Source organism: Schistocerca cancellata, chromosome 7 (assembly GCF_023864275.1).
Source record: "Schistocerca cancellata isolate TAMUIC-IGC-003103 chromosome 7, iqSchCanc2.1, whole genome shotgun sequence".
Classification (NCBI taxonomy): domain Eukaryota; kingdom Metazoa; phylum Arthropoda; class Insecta; order Orthoptera; family Acrididae; genus Schistocerca; species Schistocerca cancellata.
Window position 1 is genome coordinate 358,059,268 of NC_064632.1, and position 21,789 is coordinate 358,081,056.

Sequence of the window (21,789 nt, forward strand, 5' to 3'; positions counted from 1 at the left end):
TGTGGAACTATGAAAAAAAAATAAGCAAAATATACAAACTGAGTAGTCCATGAGCAACGTCAAGGATAACGTGAGCTCAGGAGCGCTGTAGTCCCGTGGTTAGCGTGAGCAGCTGCGGAACGAGAGGTCCTTGGTTTAAGTCTTCCCGCGAGTGAAAAGTTTTATTTTTTTATTTTCAGACAACTATGAAACTTCAGGAACACACATAATCAACATCGCTCTCCAAAATTCCAGGACATGTTCAGATTTCCTTGGACATATGCAGGATTTGACGGTCTACACAAGGAAAAATTTGAAATGTTAAAAACATATGTTTTGACAGAGCACAGGGAAAACTGTGCGACTGTGAAACAGTTGCATTCATTTGTTGCACTTTATGTGACAAACTCTTATGTTTTCATCACTTTTTTGAGAGTGATTATCACATCCACAAGAAAACCTAAACCGGGCAAGGTAGAAGAATCTTTTTACATATTCCCCAAGCGTACAAGTTAGGTGGGTCGACAACATATTCCTGTCATGTGACGCACATGCCGTCACCAGTGTCGTATAGAATATATCAGACGTGTTTTCCTGTGGAGGAATCGGTTGACCTATGACCTTGCGATCAAATGTTTTCGGTTCCCATTGGAGAGGCACGTCCTTTTGTGTACTAATCGCAAGGTTTTGCGGTGCGGTCACAAAACACAGACACTAAACTTATTACAGTGAACAGAGACGTCAATGAACGAACGGACAGATCATAACTTTGCGAAAATAAGGAAGGTAAACTTTTCACTCGAGGGAAGACTTGAACCAATGACCTCTCGTTCCGCAGCTGCTCACGCTAACCACGGGACCACGGCGCTCCTGAGCTCACACTATCCTTGATGTTGCCTATCTTGCGCATGGACTACTCACCCGTATATTTTGCTTTTTTTTTTCATAGTTCCACACGACTTCTTCCTGTTTTCTCGATTGATCTGTGTTCAGTTTTTCAAGACCTATCCACTGCGTCAACTTGTAACTAAATGTGAGGGGAGGGGGGCGATGGGGAGGTTCCCTTGTTAGCATAGATTAGTTTGGGGAGGTTCCCTTGTTAGCATAGATTAAGTTACTTTCAGCAGTGTGTAAGTCTAGGGACAGATGACCTAAGCTGTTTGGTCCCTCATGAATTCACACACATTTGAACATTTTTTATGCTTTTAAAATTCACAAAATTTGTTGTAATATGTACAGGGACGTCATTTTACAATTTGTAAGTGCAAGGACAAGGTGTGTTTAATGTTCACGGAGGATTTTAGAGAGAAAAGGAAGTGAGCTCGAAACGGCTAAGACCGACTAAGCAGGTGGCGCAAAAAGGTGATCTCGAACGACGTGTCTGCGTTGGATCTTCGGTAGCTTTCGTAGGCCAGTCTGAGGTTGTTCTCATGCTTCATAGGTCACGTGTGTACTATATTAATTTGTTCGTCTAGACTTCTCCTATACCAATAGGGTAAGCTGCGAACAGTTATCGTATGTGGATGTACGGATCGGTAGAGACGCGAGCTAGTGGGCGAGCAGTCTGAGGCCAGAGCGGCCAGGGGACTCTTGAGTCGCCTGCCACGCAGAAGCGCGCGCGGCCGTTGGCGGAACGTGGGACGCTGCCGCTGCTTGGCGAGGCGTTTAAATCTCCTGCCCACGCGCTCGCCTTCGGCCGCCACCTGTCAACACGCGGGAGCCTGAGAGGCGGGGCTGGAATGCGGCAACAGCAGGGGCGTTCACCACGCCCACCTGCTGGTCGACACTTCGTACATTAAGACTGATGGCTCAACACCCGGCAAGGCCCGGCACTTGCGCACGGCCCTTGTACGGAATCGGTTGTCTCGGCAGTGGACGGCACACTACTGCCGTCTATTTTTTTCGTCTGCACAGTTTGCGGGACATTGCACTCCGTATCCGGGAGCCGCATATTCTACTACTTCTTTCCTCTTTTGCTACTGTCTTGATACCGCATTGTGCGGAGGGTCGGCAGGGTTAAGTACGGATTTGGCATGGTTAATTTTTAAGGGGTGGCCGGATGCCCTTCCTGCCGCCACTCCATACCCCCCGGGACGGAAGTAGTGTACCCCAGTGTCTGTGTCTAGTGTAAACGTGAAATAGTGTGAATGTGTTGCAAATGTCTGCGAGACGGCTAACTGAGGGAGGACGTGGGGACCAGCCCGGTATTCACCTAGTAGGATGTGGAAAACCGCCTAAAAACCACATCCAGGCTCGCCGGTACACCGGCCGTCGTCGTTAATCCGCCGGGCGGATTCCATCCGGGGCGGGAGCCGCATATTCTACTACCTCCTATCAAATATCATTTTCAAGCCAATGCTAACGCAATGTGCCGAGTGACGTGGTGCTATGTTTAACACACTGGACTCTTATTCGGGAGCACAGCAGTTCAAAATTCCCAACTGGCCATCCAGATTTAGGTTTTGCGTGACCATCGTAACTCGCTTAAGACTAATTCCGGGATAGTTCCTTTGGAAGAACACGGCCGATTTCCTTCCCATTCTTCTTTAATGCTAGCTTGTGTTGCGACTCTAATGACTTTGTCGTCGGTAGGGAGTTAAAATCTAACTTCCTTTTTTTTTGTATTCGAGAGAAGTTGGGCTTAACTTCACGCATATGCCGAGAGATTTTGTTTGATCTTAGAGGGACAGGTAAAAGAAGAGGGCAGCATATGGATTGTCCAGAGGCTGCCACTTCTTTTTGTGTAAGGAAACAAAAGTGTCCAATATACACGAAATTTTTTATTGCATAAACATGTCGGTGGGAAGGGATGCTTAGTTCGGTGATAGAGCTCGTTTTCAAACAACAGTTCGCTAAACATTTACCTTTTTGGGTTTCTCGACAGGTACATTACATTATTTTAGACATCTGCTAGAAAAGTTAACTGCTTAATCTGCCCCCTCCCATCCCCACCCCCCATTTTCGAAGGAAACGCTCACAAACAATGAGTGAATTCCGTATCGTCTGGACATTCAGAAATCGACTTTGTAATAGTGCTGTATACAAAAATAAACCGCGTAACGTATACTTGGTCACAGCACACCTTTTTTGTAAAAAGGCACTAAAATTTCATCCTAATTATTTTTGCAGCGTGATGTTCGCTGTGGTGAGCTGCACTCTGTAAGAGTTTTCCCACGTCAAGATGCCTGCAAGTGGTACATGTCTGACCTGCTTATTTAATAGCGGGAGGGGGTCATGTGACTGGTGGGTAGCGTCAGTACAAAAGACCAAAGATATGATAGCAAGGGAGGGCCCGTTATTCAACTCGAATTATACTGCAGTTTGCTCATTTATTTTCAACATGTGACGATAACTGTGATGCGGAATGCAAAAAGGAAAATTTGTGTGTAAACAACAACTTTTCTGATAATTTGAAAAGTGCACTATCGTCGTGCCACTAATGACTCCGCTGGCTTTAAAGAGTGCCGAAGTTTCAGTGGATTTCTAGATATTCTTCCAATTCGTAGGTCTGTCGGTTAGGAAAATTACGTTTTATAATTCGATAAAAGTTTTGATAGATCCGCAAATGTCATGGTTTTCATACATCAATATAAGATTCGCTTGCTCCCGACATGAAGTGCGTCCTCAGAAGTTACTGCCCGCCAATGGTTTCATAATCATGTGTAGATCTACTGTATCTACATCTTACTGTAAGTAATTCTGTAAATGCTCGAATCGTGCCGAGCTCAGGACTGCGTAACGGTCACACTGCAGAACTAACCTTCACTTTTTGAAGGGGAACATAATCGTGCTGTACATGAAAATTGCACTATATGCAGTTTTAATATAGTTTCAGGATTTGTAGTTAGACGAGCTGAAATCCTTGGTTTGAAACGTAAACACCGGAAAATAGTTCCACTCCACAAGCGTTCAGAAATTTTGTCGGCACGAACAATATACTAGAGCAAGTATGTATCTATCTTCTGAAGGAACATCATGAGGAAAACCGACAAGAAGAACTGACTGAATGAGTTGCAAGCCAGGAAGTGTGCAACCTAAGCGAACTTTCCTGGGGTACGATTTCAGTAAGCAAACCCCTGCAGCCGCGAGGAAAGGTTCCAAATGGAAACCCCCCACATATTACGATTCGGCATTAAGACTGCTGCCCTCGCCCTGGGAGTGAAGTCAGCACGTGCTGGCCCTGCTTGATGATTCAGGACGGCGACGGTGTAGTCTCTCGTGACGCACGCCGGACAGGACGTGATTCACAGTCCTTAACTCCGGCACGCCTGATGCGTTCCATCAATGACTGCTACTCTGTCAGCCGTCTGGGTCCAAGTGCCTGTAGCGTCGGGAACTTGTCAAGACGCACCTCACCGTAAAAGAGGCACACACGCTGACTACGTCTTCACGTCACTTAAGTCATTAATAAACAGGACGACGATTTCGGCTAGTTGTTACGTAATAGTTGTTGCATGCGTTTTAAGTAGTTATCAGGTAAGCCACAAAAGAACCAAGTCAGTGTTGTGATTCTTCAGTTTCACCGGCGTATCTGATAATCAAAATATCCACGGGTGTACTGCCGGTCTACAGTGTACAACGGGCACAGTATTTCGGCGGTCATACGTGTCGCCATCATCAGGTGAACTGACGGACTGAGCTCCTGTGAACGTGCCGGTACGGAGATCCGTACGCTATGGCTGCTCAGGGGGAACTGGGTTCGGCCGCGGACGGATCTCCGTGCCGGCACGTTCACAGGAGCTCAGTCCGTCAGTTCACCTGATGATGGCGACACGTATGATCGCCGAAATACTGTGCCCGTTGGACACTGTAGACCGGCAGTACACCCGTGGATATTTTTATTATCAAATCAGTGATGTTAATATGTATTAATTTGTGGTATTACAATGTTTAACGCTATCATGAGAACGTATGTGTCACTATACTTGTGCTAGTATATTGTTCTTGCCGACAAAATTTCTGAACGCTTGTTGAGCGGAACTATTTTCCGTTTCAAACCAAGGATTTCAGCTCGTCTAACTACAAATCCTGAAGCTATATTAAAACTGGAAACTGTGCAATTTTCATATACAGCACGATTATGTTCCCCCTTCAGAAAGTGAAGGTTAATTCTGCAGTGTGACCGTTACGCAGTCCCGAGCTCGGCACGATTCGAGCAGTTATAGAATTACTTACAGTGAGATGTAGATACAGTAGATCTACACGTCTCAAAGAGGCCAATGATATGCCATTTTCCACTATAAGTGGATGGAGGAAAACGGAAACATGGAAACGTCTCAGTGGAGTCTTCCTAGCAGGGCCGCATTCACGCGCAGGCTATCAAGGCTGCTTGCAGATTTGAGGCGTGCACCACAAATATTTATACGTAGATGCGATAACTGTGTATCGACTATCGGCTGAATTTTTCAATGGTCGTCTGATGATGATTATCATGATGATGATGATGATGATGATGATGATGATGTGTGACGAGGGCCTCACCTCGGGTAGACCGCTCACTGGTGCAAGTCTTTCAATTTGACGCCACTTCGGCGACTTGCGCGTCGATGGGGATCAAATGATGATGATTAGGACAACACAACACCCAGTCCATAAGCGGAGAAAATCTCCGACCCAGCCGGGAATCGAACCCGGGCCCTTAGGATTGACAGTCTGTCGCGCTCCCGAGGGTCAAATGCCCAGTGGCGCCACGTCAAAAGTCTGACGCTCCAGTTGGCAACATCGCTATGGCTTTTAAAAGAAGTTGAACGCAATTTTGATGGTTTTCTTTACTTCGGTTGTTAGATTGCTTTTTTTATCCAGCATTTGGCGAACAAACTATTTGCTTCTAGTTAAAATATGTTATTTTAAAAATTACATGACTCTCAACTCTTTTAAATATAATTTTCTTAGCGATGTTAATAAATGAAGTCGGCTACCTTAAATGTTTCAATGCTTCTCATTTTTAAATCTCATCAATTCATGAAAACTGTACAACAAAATTTTGTATAAGAAACTTTAAATGCTGGATTATGCGCTGTTAATTCGAAAATTTTTCTAAAATGCAATTTGGTCGTTATAAAAGTTTCATGCGTCGGGCCCGCACCAGACGTTCCGCTTAGTGGTCTGTTTAACGTAACGTAAAAACAGACCTCCTTCCTCTGAGGGGTGAATACGTAGTAGCAGCAGCAAAGGGTGGCACGATTTTGTCGTAATTTGAAGTCACGCAGGTAACACAAAGGCCCTGTACGCTGAAACACTAGCCACAGGTGGTAACGTATCGATACGTGTGCGCAGTAATACAAAGGAAGGCTATAGCCAACGTCTATTCACCTGATTTCTGAAGAGTTACGTTATCTTCTTGTTACACAACAGCCATCTGTGTGTATTACAGGTCTTCAAACGTTTCATTAATAGCGTCATCTGTCTGTTACTTTTGTGAATAATTGTTCAAAACCGTGTCTAACGCGTCCTTAGCCTGCATTTGTGAAGCGAAAGCGCTGGAGATTAGCACACTGCGGCAGTAGGGCAGCTACGGATTCATCTCTTTGACAGTTCGTCGTCACAATGATGAAAGCATTACCTTTCCTTTTTCCTGCACACGCGCACCCGTTTGAAGCTACAATGTGAATATGGAGTTCCTGTTCGGACAGAGGGTCAACTTGACGTTTGCAGTGACCGCAAAAAATACTTTCCCGATGTGAAGATCTGTATTTTTTACGCGTAACAGCAGCTACATAAACATGGAATGGTTTTTTAATAGTGTTTACTGGTCAGCGAATCTACAGTGGCTTCGTGGCTCTTTGTGCCACAGAGGGCAGTATAACGTTAAGAACTGCATGCATCTTTCAAACTCCTGCGGCTATCTAAGAAATGTTAACTACATGGAATAATTTGTGAAAACGAGGATGGTATTGCACTTCGACAAGATAAGAAATGTACAAGCAATAATCTGTCCATGCCTTGACTATACACACAAGTCTATTTGCACACCAAAGGTTCTCTCCACCGTTCTATCATTTCATCTACGTCAAGTAATGAGTACCGCTATCTTGGCTCAAAGCTGTGAAATTCTGAGAGAGAACGTAACTGAAACACGAATAATTTACTACAGCCCGAACTTCTACTGCACCCTTTCCACGACCTGCATCGGCGTTTAAATCTCCCTTATGTGGCAGACTAATTAAAAATGTGCCGGTTAAACGAAATTGACAGTCCGGAGCAATCTGAACCAGCAGGCTATACCAGCTGTCTCGTTTTCACAGCACAATCTGCCGTCCTCCTCTTATTAGCAGGCGAAGGATGCTGACGAGAGCGCCATTGGTTTACATCAACAATTCATGCAAACAGGGCACTCGTATGTAGGAGGGGAAATGCGAGGGAGGGGAAGAAGTATTGCAGTGTAGCGAACAAGCAAAGGAGTTAGATGCGACACGAGCGTACATGAGAAAATATAAGCGGGTTCATTTAACAAGCACAGCCAAGTGAAACGTATAATTTGATCATAAACGTAGTAGCTTCACTTTTAAAAAGCCATCCACAGATCTTTAGAGCAATCGCAGAAACAACTGCACATTACAAATAACACAGTCCATCGCTTGACTAATGCTGTGGATCTTTCTCTGTCACCACTGCCACACACAAAACACATTTAGAAAATGTCCCAACCAAAGTGTCTTCATTTTCAGTATCCGCGTCTGGTTCACTTCTATTGGCTGTGTCCGTTGATTGTCATCTTCACTTGCAGAATCAGTATTGCTTCCAGCACTATCATTATTCGAGTCTGTACCACTCCCCACATTTATGATCAACCCCAGCGCTTGGTACAGTAAACTTCATTTGAAATATACTGCTCTTCAATTCTCTTTTCTTTTGTTATGCAAGCTATTTGTTCATCTGTAAGTTTTAATAATGTGATCGTTCTGAATGTCACATTATGATCCTATTCTGGGCGGTATGGAGGAACTTTTTACACTATGACCATGTTCGGTTAAAACACAAGTCTATTTTTGATAAGCGACATGGCCTTTTTTCCATTTTGGACAATGAATACAACTGCGGTCTCAGCATGCTCTGTGGAAAGGAATTCCCTTTTCTGTTAACCAGGACATCATTTCTTTTCTCGTGCAGTTTGCTGTTGGAGCTCGAGTCAGTTGCTTATTGTGGTACGTGCCGTTATCTACAACGAGGAAAGTTTTAGGTAGTGGATTGGGCAGTAATCTCTTCCTGAGTCACTTTTCATAATTTGAGAAATCCATGTCCTGCGACAAGTGTGAACCTATGTCTCCTCCATATAGACAACTGGACTCCGCTCACGTCTGTACTCTGATACTTTTTAAGTAAAAAGTTCGTAGTAATTAAGTATTTCGCCGAACGGAAGTGAACGGTACACCAGCTGTCGCGGCGCTCCTTTCAATGTTTATTTTAGATTCAACAGAGCACGTAGCACGTCTTCTTTCTTATTAAACTTGTAGGCATTTGCAACCACTCCGCGTGTTTTGACTATGAAGAACTTTACACTTTAACTTCCTTTGTATTCGTGACGACTTTAACTTTGAATGCGTTCTCCCAGGGTCTTTGCTACCGGACCTTTCCGCCCGACTCAAAAGCAAGGTCCGACGTTGGCGATCGACTGAACGGGGTCTAATGCGCTTTAGGGTGTCTGTTTGCACGAATTATAAGAGTACGGACTATAAACCGGAGTGACTGCACGGCAGATGACACTTCACACGAGCGCTCTAAGGCGCTGCAGTCATGGACTGTGCGGCTGGTCCCGGCGGAGGTTCGAGAATGATGCGCATTGGGTTATAATACGAATATATTCCTCGGTTCCGCACTTAAAGCTAGTTCTTGAAACTCTGTATGTAGTCTTCCATGGGATATTTTATGTCTGTTTTCAAACGTATCGCATTCCAATATATATAAATTGAATTTTTTAGCATCTCGGTGACGCTATCGAATGGGTGAAGATTCCTACTGTCCTCCTTTGTATAAGTTCAGTATCCCCTGTTAGTGTTATCTGGTATGTGTCGCACACATTTGAGCATTATTCAGGATGGGCCGCACGAGTTTTTTGTAAGCAATGTCCTCTGTAAACTGATTGCATTTTCCTCGTACTCTACCAACGGACCGAAGTCTGCAACCTGCTTTATCAGGATTAAGCCTACGTGGATCCGTTTCATTTCGTACCCCTACAACTTGTTACACCCAGGTACACTACTGCTGTTTCAGCAATACAGTCTTATTTGCCGAAATTTCCTCCATGCTAACCCGAGTTACTTGTCTATTTTTCCACAATCTGCTGTTAATCGTGTCTGCTTTTCTAACGAAACGCCCCTTGCCGACTGCCCTCACCTTGCTCGGGCGCTACACACGCAGCGAGACGCCGGATGCTCACGCCTCATTACGGCGCGCAGTTCTGCGGATTAGCATGCCATTTGCACACAATCGCCGCCTTCATCCCCGCGCCGAATGCGCCCTCTTTCTCCGGCTGCGCCTGTTTACTCGCCGCTCTAACAATTAGCTCAGACCATTACGTCACGGCCCAAGGTGCGTCACTGTGGCCCCAATATGCGCAGCCAAAATGTTGCCGCCGAACGCACTCTCATCGACAGGAAAACGCTACATACACAATCAGTAAGAAACCACTCCTAATTGATAGGCCCCTTCCACGTCACGTCATGAAATTACGATCACTAAACAGTAGCGTACGTCACTCACGAGTACTAAATATTCGCAGTAATATATCAACACAAGGTTTTTCGCATGTAATAGTACACCAGGCAGCAAGTATCTAGCTGTGTGGTTAGCATTCCACTCTTTCATCAACCGCCTAAGAAAACTACAACGCCACCCTCCGTGGTCTCAAGGCACAGGCGTGTAATTAGATAGCGACATTACAGGATATTCCCGAAATGCATATGGAATAAAAGAAATCAAATGACAAAATCAATAGTAACACGCAAAATCTAATGAGTAGATTAGGACACACCAGTGAAACTGTAGCTTTGTGGCTTAAGGAACAAAAACCCATTACTTAATACTAGTATTTGTATTATTAAGCAATTACTTTTTATGGGACGATTTACTTTCCATACTGATTCGAGGCAATCCTACATGTGCGTAGACAAAGGAGGTTGCTAATGACGCAGGTTGCAAAGCTTGTCCTAAAATTAACAAGGTAGACAACAAGTGGCAGCAATCCAGAACTGTGTTACACTAACCTATAGGTTAATGAACGAAGTAATATTAACATTAACAACTACAACAGTTGTAGCTAAAACTGCAGTTCATACTCCCACGTAAATGTGTTAATTTTGAGCCAAAAGTCAGCCGACACTGTGTAGTTTCACTTCCATTACCCTTAACAAGTACAGATATCAATTTAAAGGAACACTAATAGTATCAGAATGGCAGCAGCTTCAGTTACAGAAAAATATTTGTCCTTTTAGGTACTACTGCTGACTTAAATCTCTGTCTGCTAATGTAGAAAAGTGTTTAAATTTGACGTCTTCACGTTACGTGAGCTCCCCATGTAGGCACCAATAACACTGTTCGTGTATGAGCGTCTTGATTCTCATGGACGTTAAAATTTAACATCAAAAGAAATTCTGGACATTGTCGGGTCGTATTCTAATGGTTCCCTCCCGTCGTAAGGGGGGCGACTTTCGAAAATATACTTCTGCAATGACATCTAATAACCTCCTCTCAGAAAGACGGCAGGTACAGGCCACTGTAAATGAGTCTCACGTTTGAGACTTCTATATTCTGTTTATGTTCAGTTATCTACCCTGGAGCAAAGTCTCCTCTCTGATGATAACTGATCATCGTATTAAAGTGCTTTCGGAAAACAACTTTAATACAACGGGTCTAACGTAAGCGTCACAGTTATACGCATCACTACTGTGTATAGACATCGAGTTTCTACAAAATGTTCCCACCTGTTCAATTTCGCGGGAAGATTCCTTTTTACACTGGTTAGTTATTGTTGCTGGGCTAACAATCGGAGGGAAGAAGAGAAGCAGACGAGCATCTTTCTCTCCGACAAAATCCTGTCTTTCAGCTGAAAAAGATGCACCACTGTATCTACCAGTGTCAGTATTACAGTACACCTTATTTTGGCGCCCGGGGTCTGCTATTGGCTAGTTTACGTTTGCTCCCTGCCTGAACTATCTCCTGAAGAAAACGACTTTACCAGTCTCGAAGTACTGTGTTTACTAGTTTACTTGTTGGCCCAAATGGACATCGGAAACACATTAATCGCATTAGCTAAACCTTCGTCTATCAACAACTGATCCAGAACATACACGGAAATTGCCACTGATGATCGGAGAGTAGTGATAAGACTGATCAAATGAGAAGAAGAAGATCCTTATAAACCCGGTTGTGAGCAGGAACAAAGATTCATAAGAACATAACAGCAAAATATTTACCACTCCACTGAGCTACGTACTGCCGACGAGCTGAAATAAATGAGAGATCTTTTAGAAGTGTGAGAAAGTGTAAATTCTGACACCGTACGAAGCGACAGATGCGTAGTCTTCCATTTTGCATCAGATAACCGCTAGGTACGTGCCATGACAAAATAGGGCCGTGTGACTAGATTTAAAACTCCTGAAGTCCACATCCACCGAGACAAGACGTTTTAGAACACACATACTGTCATAACAAAAGCAGGTTTGGCCGCATGATGAGTAATTTTGCTGCGCATAGACTGTTTCCGTTGAGCAGCAATTAAGATAAAGGAAAGGGCTGGTAGGTTAACATTCAACACGGCGGTGCAGCTGGCGTTACCTTCTTGAGGTGCTTGTTGACCCACTTCGTGAACGTTTTCTTCTGGATTGCATCTCGTTCGTCTGAAACAATGGAAAGAAACTTGTTAGGCAAAATTCCCGATTCCCATGGCAACATTTCAGTGAAATGTTTATATTTTACAGGAACAGGCGTTAAAAACAAACTCTCTCACTACCATGCCACAGTCGTCTATTCGTTAAGTAAACATTCAATAATACCTGCCAGTACCATTGTGTTTTTAGCAATAAATAAACAAAAGAGACTGCTTATGAAGACACGACAAAGTGTCTAATGTGTGTTATAAAAGTTGATCATTAGTTATTCCAAATATTTTTCATCGTCTTCTTCTATTATCAATACAACTACGACGATATCAACAACACAGCTAAAACGGTTACGCAGCCAAAGCAAAAATTCAGACATGATTTGAAGAAAATATCTGCGCATGCAGTCGCTACTAAAGACTTTTATTAGCTGTATAAAGGCTAACGTGTGCAGTGTAATTAGATGAAGATAATCAATTGCCCTCACAAGATTCAAGATGAGGTGATACGAATCATGTTTGACGCTCGTGGCGACTGCACTTCTCGAACTCTTATCCAGTGACATACTGCAGACATAATGCAGAGTCTAAGAAAGAAAGTGAAACTAACGAGAGCGTCCTTCCAACGAGATACTGGAACATTCGCAAGAAATTTCACAGGCGTGTCATTTGGGATGTTTAGACAAACTATACGTGTTAGCGAAGAGTGTAGTTCAAATCCTGGTACAGTCATCTTGCTTTTGATGTTGCGTTGTCCCCATAGAGCGCTTCTGGCGAATATCGGAACGATGACTGCTACACGCCATAAACAACCTCTGCTTCCTTCCCTCCGCCAAACCGAGCGAGGTGGCCCAGATAGAACACTAGACTCGCACGGGTTGGTGGTGGTGGACGGGATGCAATGTTCAAATCCCAGTCTGATCATCCATATTTAGGAATTCCATTGTTTCCATAAATCCATTAAAGCAAATGCCTCGACAGCTCATTTGAAAAAGGGCCCGCCCTATTTATTTTCTCAGAGTTTGTAAATTCGTCTCCAGTGACCGCACCGTCCACAAGACGCTATTTCCTAATCTTCCTTTCTTCCGCTTCCAACTCTTGGTGCTCTGTAGGTAAGTACTTTAATAGCGAAGGCGAGTAGCGCCTTCCGTCCCACTTCTTGTTACAACAGAGCCACGGCGGAGGAAAGTACATATGGTCTGGCGGGCATAGGTGCCGTACGTAAGAAGACGATCCCTAACTACTTGTATTCTGCTCAAAATTTGTAACCTCGGAAACACTGTAATATATGAAACCATTTGCTTGTTGTCAGGAACGGCACCGATTATTACTCAGCTAGGAGACAACAGAATGAAAGAGATACAAATGATAGGAAATCCTGCTTGTGCAGTAAGAAAGCATCCCCTTTAACCGACTTAGAGACGTCATTTGTTTTAAATGAGTTTGTACTCAGATTCGCAGCAGTGTTGTACACGTGGTGGAACAAGAATTATTGCTACTTTCACTTACTAAGAAGTTTTGTAAGAGGAAGCTCCAAAGTGATGAAGCTAGCATTATCGTCGAAACGCGCATAGTATAAAATTAAATAGTTCAACAGGTATATTTTCAGTCATATTAGCAGTCGCAACCTTCACACACAAACCATAATAAAGATATTTGTGATAAATTTAAGTACTGTGTCGAACCAGGGTTAGTCCGCAGCTCGTGGTCGTGCGGTAGCGTTCTCGCTTCCCACGCCCGGGTTCCCGGGTTCGATTCCCGGCGGGGTCAGGGATTTTCTCTGCCTCGTGATGACTGGGTGTTGTGTGATGTCCTTAGGTTAGTTAGGTTTACGTTGTCCTAAGTTCTAGGGGACTGATGACCATAGATGTTAAGTCCCATAGTGCTCAGAGCCATTTGAACCATTTTTTGAACCAGGGTTAAAAACTTATCTACAGAATTACAGCGTTGATGACAGGTCTCGCTTGCAGTCGGTGATTGAGCGGGGAGAAAGGACATGAAGACCATGAGTGAAAATTGATGTTGAGTGTAGTTCCACTCGGGCTTAGTTTATCGTTTCGGCAAAAGTCATCTGGAAGCCATTAAACTGCTGTAACGTAAACTGGACGATATCGTGTCTGTGATATCTTAACGGACGTTCTAACGTTCGGCTCGCTACTACACGCTTATTGGAGACGAATAAAAGTAAAGCGGTCATCAACCCGGACACTGACTCTAATGTTACTGTGGTTTCTTGTCACAGTTTGGGTTAACTGAAGCCTTCGATTCCGCCTGTCGGTTTCCACCTACATTAGCAAAATAGCTGATAAACGACTAATCGAAACCCAATATGTGTAACAGACGCACCATAACACTAGTTAATATTCGATGACTTCGCCAACTCTCAACCACTCCGTCACTTCTCAACCTAACCTCGATCTCGGGCTACACTACTGATTAGCAGGTCGTCATAAACTATACTCTACAAAGCATAGATGCATAACAAATATTGTTGGTGTCCTGTTCTCTCTTTTTGCGCACGTACCACATGGCGCACTATTCCTCTCGAGTCCTAGTAGAGGCCCAAATATAGGCATGGCATATTCACAAGTAAGAACAGCATTATCAGCTGCGAAAGTAGCCGTACGCGACACAAATAACTTAGGAGCAAAAATGGATCGAAATCTAAAACTTTGGGTGTGCGATTTGCGCGTACCGATACCTACGGGTTCCTTGACTACAGAGAAAGATTTCGTAACAAAATAATTCAATAAATACTATGGCAACTGATCAGAAACTTTAGTAGTTGGGCCTCCGAAGACCTAATTACAGAAAATTATGGACACCAAGAAAGAGCCGTATGACAGGAACGAGATCAGGTTCAGAAAGTGAAAGTTCCGTGGTGACAGCAAGGCCGCTTGCAAAGGTAAGAGGACTTTGTACGGAAAGGTAAACTGCAATCCTGAAGCGCAGAGGCGTAACCTTGCTACTACTTGCCGAACGCTGTTTGCGGACACACGCCTCATCGGTAGCTGTCTGCAAACAGGGGGCTGGTCGTCTGCAAACAAAACGGACACTACATTATCAGCAGCAAGCCGCCGCGACAGGTGCGTGCGGGGAGCGCCAGCGACGTTACAGCCCGAACCGGCGATGACGATTCAATGTTTACCTCACAGCGTGACACGCAATTTCTCGTCCAAGTGGTTTTGGAGATGTTGCGGCATATTTGCACTGTTAAATGCTCATCTACAATAGCGCCAAAAAAGCTGTTCAGTACGACGAATTGTGCGCAGTAGTACGGACTATCGTGTTCGACAAAAAATTTGTAAATCATTGTATCCTCCGAACTTGCCAAATCACGGAACACATGGCTAGAATCCGGATTTTCTATAACTAAGGTACCCTTCAAACACCAGACTCCGCTTCGTATTTTGCCAAAGCTAGCTTCTTGCTTTTAGTATGAAAAGAATGGGTTTTCAGGTTGGAACATGGCGTTACAGACTTGGAAAGGGTGCACAATTGAACTTCCATTTGTAGATATCTTCATTATTGTATTTCGCTAATGGCGCCATAAAAGCTTTTCTAACAAAGACCACCGGGAGGGTGCAATGGTTTTAGCGAAGACGATTGCGATTGATTTCTGTAGGATGTAGTTTTGTCTTCGTACTGTTCATGTCGGTGAAAGAAAGGAAGAGAATGAAACCATATCCTATTCCCCTCGGCTAGTGTCAAGAGGACTGTCGAGTTAACATATACATACATACATCGCAAGCCATGGCAGAGAGTACCTTATACCACTCGCTTTCCCGTTCCACTTGTAAATGAATAGAGGAAATACCAACTGTCTACATGGCATCGCATGAGCCCTAATTTCTCCCGCATTCGTGGTCCTTATGTCAAATATACGTTGGCGGCACTAGAATCGCTCTGTAGTCAGCCGCAAATGTCGGTTCTCTAAATTTTCTCCATAGAGTATCGCGAGAAGAGCATCGTCTGCCCTCCAGGGATTCCCATTTCTCGACATCATCATCATCATCATCATCATCATCTCCGTAATACTCTTGTGTTAATCGAACCTACTGGCAATAAACGCAGCAGCACGCCTCTAGATTGCTTCGACGTCGTGCTTTAATTCGACCTCGTCAGGATCCCAATCCTAGAACAGTATTCTCGAAAGGATGTACCAATGGTCTCCTTTGTAGGTGAGCAACATTTTTCTAAAATTCGCCCTTATAAGTCGAACATTCCACTTGCCTACTACCGCCCTTACGCACTCGTTAATTTTCATGTCGCTTTGCAACCTTACACCAAGATATTTGATCGCTGGGCATGTGTCGTGCAGTGCACTACTGATATCGTATTCGAACATTCCAGGTTTTCTTATTCATTCGCACTAACATTTTTCTACGTTTAGAACAAGCTGCCACTCATTATTCTAAATAGAAATTCCATCCTGTATCATCCTACAACAACTCAACAACACTTACGCTTACACTATAGTGTCATCAGTTGCTGCTCACCCTATCCGTAAGACCATATATATATATATATATATATATATATATATATATAGAGAGAGAGAGAGAGAGAGAGAGAGAGAGAGAGAGAACATGAACGGTCCTGTTACATTTACTCGTCATTCTGTGGGTTCCTTCTTTCACCCATTTTTACATACAGCAGTGTATGTTTTTCTTCCAGCTGCTTGGAACTTTGCGCTGCACACTACACCTCTCCTCCCCACGCTCACATTCCATGAGACATTGCGGAGACGTTTGGAGTTTAAACCAGCCACCTGGAGTGCATTCTGACATCAAAAACTGCACGGCACCACGAGGTTACTAGCGACGAAGCTCAAGCTCGCATGAAAATGGTCAATTCGCTGCAGGTGATGGAATGCCGTAGGGTGTTTTCCCTTACATCTTTTGCCCTTTAGCGTTTGTAGAGAATACAACATATTTCCTGTAGGCAATCATTATTCCAGTCTCACCACGATGTTAAGTTTACCTGCTCACTATTTTCTGAAATAGGCATCAGTAGACATCTTTGAAAACGCAAAATCTAATGAACGAGATCTTACACTTTCTTTGAGCCTAAAGTTTGCAGCCAACTTGGTGTAACGAATAAATCCTTTCAGACCATTAAAAACTGTACGCTTGATCCGTCTCAGACTACATATTCACTTATCGCCTTTTTACCTCTGCCAATCATTTGTATACGCAAAATCATTGTTCCACCGCCATTTGGAATTCACATTTAATTTTACGCCCTCCTGTAAATGTTTGGGTGCATCAGCTCAAAGGTCGAAGTAAGGAAAGGGTATACCGCCTCCATTGTTATGTCCATGTCTATTGGGGCGTTGCGGTGTCCAATCTTCGGGTTGATGGCAGATTTACCATTAATCACTGATGACAGTCTTATTGAAGACAACAAGGTGCTAAGTTCGCTTAAGAGTGATAGTCGAGCTAAGTTTCTCAGTTCTGTAGCAGTAATCAATCCGTTATTCGGCAGAAGCGCTACAGTGGAACGCCGCAGGAAATTACAGCTCAATTTGCCACCGGTCTAGAAATCATTTGGGATCGAACAGCAATTCAGTTGGACAAGGAGGGCAAATGGGATCAGTCGTGTTTCTGTCTGAGAAATCATCCCGCCGATGGCCTGCAGTGATTTACAGAAACTACAATAAAATTTGATCTGGAAATCTGGAGGGGGACTGTGGACCCGTCTCCTCGCGAATACGAATTATCGTAGTCACTCTGTCTACTACGAATTTCTGAGAGTAGTGCATTGTGCACACAAAAAACGGAGGAGGAGGAGGAGGAGGAGGAGGAGGAGACGAAGAAGAAGAAGAAGAAGAAGAGAGAGAGTTACAAGTCCTAGTGAGCCTGCAGACACAATACTGTGCACCAACCTGGCAACATACGATCCAATGGACACAGATCAGTAGAGAGAGCGGCATGGACTCCCGGACCTAGTTGAGGCTGTGCAGTGCGGACAAGCAGTCGAGAGAAAGAGGCTTCCTATGCGGCGACGCAGTGATCGCGTACCCGCACAACACATCACGCGCTTCTAACGAGAACGCCCGACTTTCCCTTTACCAGCAACCGTGCCTCACGTCAGACGAGTCCTTCGCGAATGCCGGAGACGAGAACTTCGAACACAACAGCGAACGTTCAGCTTCCACTGTGAGTATATTTTTTAAGATAGGGTGAAATATGTTTGAATTCCAAAACGAAATTTTCACTGTGCAGCGGAGTGTGCGATGACATTAAACTTCTTGGCAGATAAAAACTGTGTGCCGCACCGAGACTCGAACTCGAGACCTTTGCCTTTCGTCGGCAAATGTTCTAACAACTGAGCTACCCAAGTACCATTCACAGCTTGACTTCCTCCAATACCTCGTATCCTACCTTCCAAACTTCACAGTTCTCTGCGAGTCTTGCAAGACTAGCACTACTGGAAAAAAGCCACAGCCTGGGGGATGTTTCCAGAATGAAGTTTTCACTCTGCAGCAGAGTGTGCGCCGATATCAAACATCCTGGCGGATTAAAAACTCGCGACCTTTGTCTTGCCCACGAAAGGCAAGGGGCCCGAGTTCTAGTCTCGGTCCGGCACACAGTTTTAATATACCAGGAAGTTCTAAGTTCGAATTGAATGGCAGGAGCAATTATCTGCATTTATATCGAAACATTCTAATGGTGCAATGTATCACAACAGTAGGACCACCTGCGTAATAGCGTGTTGATCCACCTTTGCAATGCAATACAGCAACGGTTCTGTGTTCGTTCGATTACCACCACAAGTCTCATATAAGCTCAGTTGAATGTCCCCCATACTGTAATACGGACGCTACCAACCTGCGTCCGTGGCTCAGTGCATGTTTCGAGCAGCCGTCCGCATGGATAATCTTGTGTGACAAGAAACCTGATTCATCCGACCAGGTGACACGTCTCCATTGATCCACGGTTCACTCTCAGTAAACCGTTTCCCACTGCAGTCGTAATTGATGATGTCGGTCGGTCACCATGAGAACGCTTGGGGATGGTCTGCTGCAGAACCCCACGTTACACAATGTGCGCCGAACGGAGTGCTGCGAAACACTTGTGTCTGCACCAGCATTCTACTCTGGCGTCAAATATGCCACAGATCGTCGCCTATTCCGCTTTACAAGACCGCTACGTTCTGTAATGACGCTTGGCATCTGCTCTTAGTTTCACCCTCCTTTGACCACTTGCCATAGTTACTCACGACAGTAGCACGCGATTAGCATCGCCGCTTCCTAGATGCTCTTTTCCGGGCGCCTGGCCATAACAATCTGCATTTGACATACTCGTTTACGTCAGTGCATTTCCTATCGTCTCTATAATGATTCCTCATTCGCCGCTGCTTCTCTCAAGTACATTTTATACCGCAGCACGCGCCCGCACCTCCACGAGGCGGCATTCAATTTCGCGGTGGGCGGTTGTCATACTGATTTGGTTCCCCGATGTATACCAGCTGGTGTTCTAATTGCAAATTTATTTATAAAACTACTACTGATGTAAATATACTGGTGATACTAGGCGTTATACTTGGTTAAGATAAATTGGAAACGTGAACGTCCTGCGTAGCCGTCGACATCAGAGACCGGGCAATGCCATTCGAGGCGACTGACGAGTGTGATTTCAGCGGTGGGATTTCCTGGCGTCTGTCGCCTCATCGACCCGCTCAGAGCCAGCAGGGGCGCCGTGCGGGCAGCCGACAACAGGTACAGCACGCGTCTGCTTTGTACCTCACACGTCTACCTCCATCTGTATACGTTACTCCGTGTACTCATTAGAGTGTCAGATGCAGGCTGGCATTGCAGAATACGCCACGCAAGGACGATAAATGTGGAGGTTGATTTTACGGCAAGTAAATGATTTTGCATCTCTGAAACAAACTCTTCACTCTCTTTGTTATTTTTTGCTATAGCGCACCATCACGTCGGAATAAATATCACACAGGACAATGGATCGCGTTTTGTGACACACAGAGGACAAACACAATTTACAGGGTTCACCTGGCGTTATTCATGCACAGCACGTAAAACGTACATAAATTCAAGTGACCAAGATACTTCATCCATAATTACATACAATTTCAAAAAAATCGAGTTTGTACCTTACTCTTATTCAAACAACTAGATTAGCATATAAAAATAATAAGCGACTTTTTTGCATACTGTAATCTCGTCTATTACAATAATGATTACTTTTATTATCTGGACCAATCATGACCAATTTTTTTAAGTTTTTTCCAATTGCGCTCAAGATTTCAGTTTCTGAGTTAGCCACTGAAGAGCAGTCTCCAATTTGAATAATAAACATTGGGAAGAAAAAGAGGTCTGTCTTACCACGATTGGAAAGTTTTACATATGCATCACTCAATTTATAACAGCGGAATTGCAATGAAGTGTGTAAATACGCGAAAGTAACGAGGTCTGATACTGCTTTTATTTTATAATGGTTGATATCTGGGACTTCTAGTAGGCCTACAAGGTAATCCTAGATCTTCTGTTACAGTTATATCTGCAAGGAGAAAGTGAACTCGATATAAATGTTTACGAATTAAAACAAAGAAGATTGTATGTTCTCGGCGTTTCCTCGAACAACACCGCATATGCCCTTCCTCAACACAAATATTACTAACAAAACCTGCGTTTTAAATAGAACGTACTCGTATGGTTCCTATTAAGCTATGTTAGTTACCATTCAGATCGGTAATGCTAAGATGCAGACTTCAATCCGCAATTTACGACCAATTAATGTGATGTCTACATACTTCGATTTCATGGCGAAAACAGGAGCTTGTGCTGAAGTCTGGATTTAATCTACAACTGAAAGTTGAAGGCTCTCGTCCTTAGACACGAATAGATTTGCTCATATTTTAGTGTTTAGCAGAACAGTACAGTGTTCAGCTATCCAAAGTCCGTGACCTGTTCGTGCCTTGGGCTGCAAGGGGAGTTTTTTTTTTTTTTTTTTTTTTTGTGGTTTTAGGGCGCAAAACTTCTATGGTCATTAGCGCCCAGCCCGTGACTTAAGACAGTAAAAAACCGAAATTTAAAACCAGCAGCAATGGGAACAAAGTCAGAAAATTGGAGAAACTAAAAATAGAAGACTGCTTAAAAATCCACTACAGAAAGGGGGTGATTGTCCCCAAAAAAGGCTTCAAATGACTGACGTCATTTCACTGTCACTAATAAACTGTAGAACGCGGTCGGCGGAGCGCGTGTCATCTGCTAAAATCGACGATAGATCAGGCGATAGCTGTAGACGGGAGCGTAACGGATTAAAATAGGGGCATTCAATTAAAAGGTGTCTTACCGTCCACAGCTGAGAGCAGTGGGGACAGAGTGGGGGAGGATCGCCGCTTAAAAGATGTCGATGGCTAAAACGACAATGCCCTATCCGGAGTCTAGCTAAAATTACCTCCTCCCGACGACGCGTTCGGGAGGAAGAGGTCCAAGCGCAAGGAAGGGCTTTCACTTCCCGCAATTTATTACAGGGAAGTGCCGACCAATGGGCATGCCATAATTGAGCAACATGGCGACATAAATCGTTCCGAAGATCGGTGAAGGGAAGCGACTGAATAGCTGGCCGAGGAAGAGAGACTGCGGCCTTGGCCGCTATATCGGCCGCCTCATTCCCACAGATACCAGCGTGTCCCGGGAGCCAGAGGAACGCCACCGAGACGCCCCTCAGGTGAAGCAAGCGCAGACAGTCCTGAATCCGGTGGACCAGAGGGTGCACAGGGTAAAGAGCTTGGAGACTGAGGAGAGAGCTGAGAGAATCTGAGCAGATAACGTACTGTATCCGCTGATGGCGGCGGATGTAGTGGACAGCCTGGAGAACAGCGTAAAGCTCCGCAGTATAAACCGAACACTGGTCGGGAAGCCGAAAGCGATTTGGGGTGTCGCCAACAATATAGGCACTCCCTACACCTAACGATGTTTTCGAGCCGTCGGTGTAAATAAATGTGGCGTCCGTCATTTCTGCACA

General features: G+C 44.4%; 1 protein-coding gene across 1 annotated transcript in view; it reads right to left on the bottom strand.

The window, feature by feature from the left end:
- LOC126092273 (microtubule-actin cross-linking factor 1) overlaps positions 1 to 21,789 on the bottom strand; it is a 497,641-nt gene that overhangs the window by 381,748 nt on the left and 94,104 nt on the right. The window contains exon 2 of the mRNA XM_049907790.1: positions 11,752 to 11,813. Coding sequence (XP_049763747.1) covers positions 11,752 to 11,813 — 62 coding nt within the window. The remainder of the gene's footprint in view (positions 1 to 11,751; positions 11,814 to 21,789) is intronic.